The sequence below is a fragment of the Notechis scutatus genome, chromosome Z, assembly GCF_049901735.1.
Source record: "Notechis scutatus isolate UNSWTSFEM ecotype Mainland chromosome Z, rNotScu1.2, whole genome shotgun sequence".
In the NCBI taxonomy this organism is placed as follows: Eukaryota; Metazoa; Chordata; class Lepidosauria; order Squamata; family Elapidae; genus Notechis; species Notechis scutatus.
In genome coordinates, this window is record NC_142025.1 from 12,256,457 (window position 1) to 12,264,519 (window position 8,063).

General features: G+C 38.7%; 1 protein-coding gene across 2 annotated transcripts; it reads right to left on the bottom strand.

The window, feature by feature from the left end:
* Positions 1-449: 449 nt before the first annotated feature.
* IDI1 (isopentenyl-diphosphate delta isomerase 1) lies at positions 450-7,476 on the bottom strand. Of its 2 annotated transcripts, none has more exons than XM_026682723.2 (5): positions 7,015-7,476; positions 5,458-5,630; positions 3,585-3,677; positions 2,737-2,867; positions 450-1,637 (listed from the first exon to the last, which is right to left on the bottom strand). In XM_026682723.2, exons 1-5 carry the CDS (start codon positions 7,323-7,325, stop codon positions 1,320-1,322), a joined length of 1,026 nt encoding a protein of 341 aa, XP_026538508.1. In that variant the 5' UTR covers positions 7,326-7,476; the 3' UTR covers positions 450-1,319. The 2 variants fall into 2 exon arrangements, with proteins under 2 accessions (XP_026538508.1, XP_026538509.2); XM_026682724.2 differs by having other exon boundaries at positions 5,458-5,618; positions 7,015-7,366.
* Positions 7,477-8,063: the final 587 nt, after the last annotated feature.

An 8,063-nucleotide genomic window follows, 5' to 3' on the forward strand; every position in this document is an offset into this window, starting at 1 on the left:
CAGGGGGAAAGGAAAATTTTTTACTATGCATATCCCTTCTAATAATAAGTGATTGAAAAGGCTTGTAAGAGTCAATTCTATACAACTGGAAATTTCAAAAAGTAAAAGTGATGTATTAGTCAACTTTGGGTAATTCTATATTACAAAACTGACACCTTAAAAGCAGTTCACCTAGGGCTCCCAAAGTAGATTACTGAGGCCATGACAAGCCATTTGAAATATGTCCAATGTGTAGTTATTCCTCTTTTCCTTGGAGGATCTGGAAGTGCTATTCAAGCATTTAAAATGTTTAGATTATGGGCTAGTTTTGTCCTTCAAATAGTACAAATAGAAACATTACCTAATCCTCTAGCCCACAATTACATTTAACAAGCCATTATAAAGAACACAAAAGCATTTATTTTTGATTCTCCATCAATAAGAATTAATAGGAAATTTCAACACACCAATCAGGTTCAATCTTTAAACTTTAATTTTCATGGTTCATAATTGTATTTACGAAGAATACACCAACACCATTTGCCTAGACCATAGGATATGTCTAACAATCTTTCCTTTATTGGTTGTTAATAGCTCAGGTGTTTTTCAAGATTCTGTGAAAAAAGTTATTTACATTTAAGATTTCCTTTCTTTTAGATCATAGCTTAATTCCTACAGGAAAGACATTTAGAATCTACAAATACAGAAATTTTAAACATTTCTAGTTTGAAATGTTGGGTATCTTTTCAAATGGGGAAAGTATATCTTATGTGCTAGAATAGCTTCCAAGGGAATAGGTTCTTCAAAAGCAAGTCAAACACGAAAAAGTGTAAAGTATAAATATGGAAGTGCTAATTACTTGAAAGATAAGTAGGTAACTTGAAGAGGGACAGTATAGAAAAACTGCTGTGCTGCATGCTTCAGTAAGACTGGTATAAAATACAAAAGCTTTTAGGGTTGACTAATTCAGATTCACCTCTTCATTTTACCTACACTTAAAACTGGTAAGATGATGTGTTCCATATTGTGCAAACAGATCATATTGTGGGAGAGATTGTAATCAAGCCCTAATTACTCCCATGGCATTGTGGCTTGGCGACTATTCAGACTTACAGTGGTTTCCATGGAGTGCAAACTCGTTAATCACTACTTAATACCATGAAATGAAAAGAAATATTCCAGGAGCAAGCCAGCTATGCAATGTGAGATAAATATCTAACTTCCACTTAAAGGGGCCTATTCCTAATTTCCTGTTACAATCAATCTGCAAATACATTGCTTCAACAAATAATTTCAGTATGAAAAATTTATGGTAGGATATTTTAGGACAGCCCAATTTGTTACATTCTGTGTATCTTATCATGATCAACATATATCTTCAAATTATTCAAGTTATCCCACCACTTAAAGAGAAAAGTCTCTGCAATTAGTCTGAACCATGGAGTAATCTTAATTTCATTTCTAGAAGCCTTTTCCAGCAGTTCTCTCAATTCTTCTTGAGTCACGTAACAGTAGCTTTTAATTTCATTGGAATCTGGATCCAGCTGTACATTCTTCTGCACAAAAAGGATATAATCAATTTCATGTTCTCCCCACGTTCCATTGGATTGGGCTTTGTAGTGAATTCTGGTTAGGTAGAAGATTTCTTCTGGAGTGACCTACAATCAAACATGTTTCAAAAGGTTCCATATCTACTTTTTAAAACATTCTCTTTTCCATTCCCAGAACATCTCAATATAGATATAAAAGCAAGTTATTGCTTCTACTGCAGGAAAAGCAATAGCACTTTCCTGGTTTCAGGCATTTCATAGCATACTTTATGTAACCAGGGCCCTGGCAAGAACCAAAGAAATCATTTTTGTAATATTCCCTACCTATCTTCTCTAAATGATGTCTGAGAATTGTGGTATTACTCTGAACATTGTACAGTGATGAAGCAATTGTGCCTGAAACATCAGATTCAAAATATGTTCTGAAAATGTTCTTAATAATGAAAATACATCCTGTTAATACTATTTTTAGAATTTCTTGATCACTCAGCATTCTAGATACGAAGATACAGCTAAACTTTACTGTCTAATACCTATTAGTAAGAAAGAAATGAGGATTGATGGGGTCCCAGCCTGGCCTTGTTCTTGGCCAAGCATTACAGATATTTTGTGCACATTGGCAGGACAAAAACAGAATATGCAAAATTGAGTAGCTATTCTATCCTTGTGCCATTTTGGCAGTACTTTCATAAAAGACAACGTCTTCTAGAATTTGCTTTGGAAAAAATGCCTTTTGAAAAAAATTCCTAGGTCCAAAATTGTTTAGCCACAAAGAAATGCAAACCTGAACAAAGATTCTCTGTATGGCGTTCTAGCTTGTGATTGGACAATTTTACCCAATTTTCTTTTCTTTTTTATATCTGGTAATATGCATATTGTGACTATGTGTAGTTTAGGATGAATTTGAAAACTGGAACTTTGGTATAGCTTGGAAGATATATTCTTCATCTTGTTCCAAAACACAAATGTTGAGATAAAACACCAGAGCAAACTATGCACACCAGTTTTAAAAAGGGAGACAGTACAAATATGACAAAGATGTTGCATTAATTGTTCCCTACTCTTGGCTTTTGGGAATAAGGCAGTTATGGGTTTCCAAATAAATATTGTAGGTCTGATTTGTAATTAGACAAATAGGATTGCCAAGTGACTAAATGCTATGCAACATCTTTTCCCCAAGGAAGTCATCGCTCTGAGGAGTGTTTACCTGATCCAGTGGAATTCCTAACTCGGCTTTCAGTCTTCTCTGCGCTGCTCTTCTAATACCAATGGCATTATTTTCTTCCAGTTCAAGGGGGGTGCTTAGGGGATGACTGCAACAGGTATTGGTAAAACAATCTTCCCAAAAGAAATGAAAAGTTTTAATAACGTCCTACAGCATTTTGGACAGCAGAATATCTGAAATGCTGTACTTTAAATATTTCAGATAATACAAAGGTCTGCTTTGGAATATTCCTCTCCACTGAATGAGCTTTTAATGACAATCAATTACTGAAGATTCTAGGAATCAGTCACATTTATGTATCATCTTCAGATTTAAGCCCAGGATCTCCCCATTCTCTCATACCTTTAAATGTAGGCCCATAATTAAAGCCCAGGATCTCCCCATTCTCTCATACCTTTAATGTGACAATGAACTTTTTGCTGCAGGATCCAGTCTATGTCGATAACCAGGACCAAAGGTTTTGTCTGCCAAACTTTTGGATTCATGCTAGATCCCATCCTCAGGGAACTTCTTTTTCACCAGAATATATATATAGGACACATATATTTGCCCTCATTTGTGAACTTTTTGCTGCCTGTTTTTCAGTCTCATGTTGAAGACACTTGCAGTATTTTGTCTAATCTCAAAATCTTTTTTCAGCTTCACCCCTCACATTATTTTCCCAATTATTTGCTTGTTGACAAATATAAGCACACTATAAACAACCTTTCAAGGCTTTGCTTTACCAGAAAAGCTAATCCTTTCACATTTAATAGATGACAGAGTTCAAAATATATTCAAACTACAGATGGGCCTCTGCCACACTGTTGAAACGATTCATTATTACATACCTGGAAAAGTGATTTTGGCATCTGATCTCTGTTGCAACAGTAGCTTATTCTCAGTGTTGAACAAGAAAACGCTGAAAGCACGATGCAATAATCCTAGTACAGAAAGATAGGCAAAGGCTGTATAAATATTATACTGCAAAGATAATTAATTTAATGTATCTTTGTGCTAATTTTAAGACTATAGGTAATGCTCAACCTACAATCATAATTGGGACTGGAATTTTGGTTGCTAACAATGCAACTGTGAAGCAAGATATTGCATGATTGCTTGGGTGACTGCCATCCCTATTGCCACTGTTAAGTGATTTTTACTGGTCATTACTGAGTACCCACCTCAGCTCAATTTTTTCTGAGGTTACTCTTTCTAAAGCCACAGATGCCCTAGCATAATTGCCCTTACTAGCCTGCACACCAAGATTCACCTTGCCCATGTTGCTCTGCTGCTCCAGATGACCTTTGCTGCCTTCTTGCTCCTGCTGCTAATGAATATGCCCAGTTCGGCTGCTGGGCCACGGCAGCCTTTCTTCCTTCTATTTCACAGCATAACGCCAGTCCCATAAAGCCCAGAAATATAGTGCAAAGAGGCATTGTGGCACATTCTAGCCTCTTTGTTTTTATTTTCCTTTTCTTGCAGGACAAACCATCTACCATGATCCAGCAACAAAACTGGGCACACCTCATCAGCATTGGAAACAAGAAGACAGCAACCAAAGGTTAGCTGGAGTGACAGAGCCCAAGGGACCAAGAGGAGGGGGGGGGGAGATGATGGAGGAAGTTACAGCACCTTTGCAATGGGCTACTGACTGCCCAAATTTTACTCATTTGATGGTGCAGGTGCTGCAATGGCCATAAGTTTGGGCATGGATAAGGCTCTTCAAGTGGTTACTGAACGAATAGTTGTTAAGTCAAGGACTACCTGTAAGGTCTCATAACGAAGCAATTCTTTCTACAAAGTCTAAGTAAATTCTTATTTGAAATACAATTATGCTAGTTCTTTTCGAATAAGATATTAAGAAAAATCTTACATAATTTCTTTCTTTTGAAAGCTTTTATCTAAGAAATAAACCTAGATACTTTTATAGCCTTAAGGAGTTGAACTTTAGCTTAAAATGTATTGGCACAAAATAAGTCTTCTATTTCTACTGAAATCAATGGCTTATGTGCTTTCTTTCTCTTTGGGAAAAATGTCATGATAAGCCATTGATAAATTAGTTCCAAGACTTCTCGCTTACAGAATCTGTAACAAAGCACCTTTTACATCACTTAGAAGCCAATTCCCTCTTGGTTAATTCATTATCCTTTTATTTAAATAATCTGTTCCTTGTGTCTATTTAATAGCAAGTCACTCCACATTTTTTATTTTTCCTGACCTAAATTACTAAGATAATTTTATTATTTCTCTTCCACTAGAGGTCATGAATTTGCCAAGCCCACATTTGCCAAGGCAAAGTAAAATGTGTGCCCTCTTTTTACTTGAGCCTGCAAGCAATGATAAATGAATTCATGCTTCCTACCAATGCTTAAAAAGAACTTCTGAATTCATATGTGGCTGGTAAAACATAATACCAAATCTAATTGGAATGACAAGTAATACCAAATCTAATTGGAATGACAGGCTGTTGGAAATAAGAGTAATTGTGAGAAGCTTTTCAGCTTCTCTATATCAAAATGTTTGTAATGTCTGAAGAACAGCATTAATCCAAACATACTTGATCAACAGCATTTTTTCCTTTTGACTTTATCTTGATCTATAGATAAAGGTCAGTTACCTGGAGGCAAGAAATGTGGCTCTGTATCATATAGTGAGTCTTTGACTCAGTTGAGCTAAGCAAGGTCCTCCTTGCACATGATATACTTTAAATCACACTTTTACCTTTGTCAATATTTTCATTCAGATGGCAGTTTTTCTTTGTTTCTGAACCGATCCAGTTGTCATTTTCATCTATTAGGATGCACATCTCTGCCAGCAACTGCACTTGTTGCTCATCCAATTCATCTGTATTTATCTCAGGCATGATTGTGTTGTTGATCTCCCTAAACAAAATACTGAATAAAAACAGTAATTCAGACCAAAGCAAAACCTAACACCTGGAATTTGTGATTAGGTGATCCCAACACAAACATTTTTAATTAAAGACTACCAATTGATTATTCATGTTCCACATGAGAATCGACTGAATTCAGATGTGCATAAAACATGCAATTTAAAAAAACTGGGATAAACTGGTTTCAGAATGCCTCAACATCTAGGGCAATTCTGTATCTCATTATGGGTTGCTAAACAAACAAAGCTTTCTACAAATATTCCTCTATTTTAGAAAATTAGAACTTTTCAAGAATATATGGTCTGCTCCAGTAGATATTAAACCACTGTGTCCCTATCCTAGACTTTTTCAGGATCGATTCTAATATATTTTCTCTCCATGACATTTTTTCTTAAAGCCCCTGCTTTGACAACTGCTTCCTTGATAAGCTTTTCAGCACCTGGAAAGGAAGTACATTTCTTTAAAAAAAAAACATATTATGGCGAGAATAAAAAAGAGAGCTAAAATAAATTTTCATGTACCCACCTGTGCTCCTTGCAGAAAAGTAAGCCCTTAGTGCAATGAATAACTACTTAAATGAAAGTTTCTTCTCATCCAAGAATCTTAATTCAGTTTTGAACTAAAGGAACTTCTTGGGATGAGCAGTGCAACCTTTCCAAAAGGGAAAAAACCACCCAAGAAAGTCCAGTTTTGTCTTTTGGACAACCATGATATGGACGATTGACATCCTCCATAGACATTTTCCCAAGAAAAGCTCTCAACTTTTGTCCCTATTTATTTTTTCTTGGGGGGGAGGGATAAAAAGGCAGGCAGGCAGGAACAGTTTAGCTCTATTGCCTTTTATTCGGGCTCATTTAATCAAACACTACACCAGTCTGCCAGATCTCCCATCTTCCCCAGCCACCTGAGTCAAAGACCCATTTTATTATGGAAAAGCAAAAAGTTGTGATTTGATGTTAATGCCTTATTTTATTGTAATAGAGTCGGAAGTCAATGCTCTTTTTTTCTTTTTCTCCCCCTTTTCTTTCCTCATCTCCCCCCCCCCCCATCCCTACTGCTTTTCCGTTTATTTTGCATTTTATAACATTTTATTATAGTTCAATAAAAACGTTAACTGGAAGACCCCGTGTTTTTGAATTACCAAAGGGAATCGCGCCCTGAAAAGCGGATCTGGAGAGGGATCTTTTCAGCTGCTGCGAGAGCAGCGAGACTTCCAGAGCCAACTTCCCTCGTTAGAAGCAGCCTACCTCGGGTTCCAGGGTACAAGGTTAGGGGGGCGGCCGCTTGCCTTCGCAAACGGTTTTGCGCTTTTTATCCCGAAAGCCGACAGACCCCCGGGCACTAAAAACCTCAAACCCCCTCTGATCCCCAGTCTCGATCCTTACCGCGCTCCGTTCACCTTCGGGTCCACGAGAGAGGCAGGAAAGATCCACCTCCGTGCGCGGCGGCTCGACTGACATAAACAGCCGCCCAGCAGCGATGATAAATGCAGCGGCGCTGCCCTACCCCCGCCCGCCACGGGGGACGACGGCGCCGCCGCCGCCGTTGCCATCGCCAACCTGCGCGTCGCGCGCCACATCGCCAGGTAACACGCCCCGCGACGAACGCGGCCAATGGCGACGGCTCCGGGTTCCCGCGTCAGCGCGTGGACCGATCGTACCACCGCGCGGAGATGACCTCGAAGCCTGCCAATCATCCGGACGGGAACACCACTGGCGGACGGGTCTAGCCCGATGGCAGGAGGAGGGCGGGGCTTACGGGGAGGCGCGAGGGAGGAAGAAGGGGGGCCGAAGACAGTGGCGGTGGCGGAAGAATGAACGCGACCAGCTGAGAAGCAGCCAATGGGTGAGAAGAACTGGTGGATGGATAGGCCCGGTAGCAAATGGGAATAAGGATGTGGACGAGAGATTGGCCAATACGCATATTAGAATATCCACCTGTGGATCAATTTGGGAATAAGACCACAGAGGTTGCCAGGGAATGCGAAGCAACCAGAGAAATTGGGTTATTGGCAATGATCATAAATCCCATCCGTAGTTGTGGGGACACTTCAAATAAATCTGGAAAGCTGCTAAAGGAGCAGAGAGTACTATAAAGTACCTTAACAATAGTCAGTATACATAGAATAGAATAGAATTCTTAATTGGCCAAGTGTGATCAGACACACAAGGAATTTGTCTTGGTGCAAATACTCTCAGTGTACATAAAAGAAAAGATACATTCGTTAAGAATCATCAGGTACAACACTTAATGATAGTCATAGGGTACAAATAAGCAATCAAATCATACTAGGAAACAGTCAATATAGATGGTACGGATACAAGCGACAAAGTTGCTGTCATACAGTCACAAGTGGGAGGGGATGGGTGATAAGGAGTGATGAAAAGATTAACAGTAATAGTAATGCAGACTTTGTAATAATTGAACAGTGTTG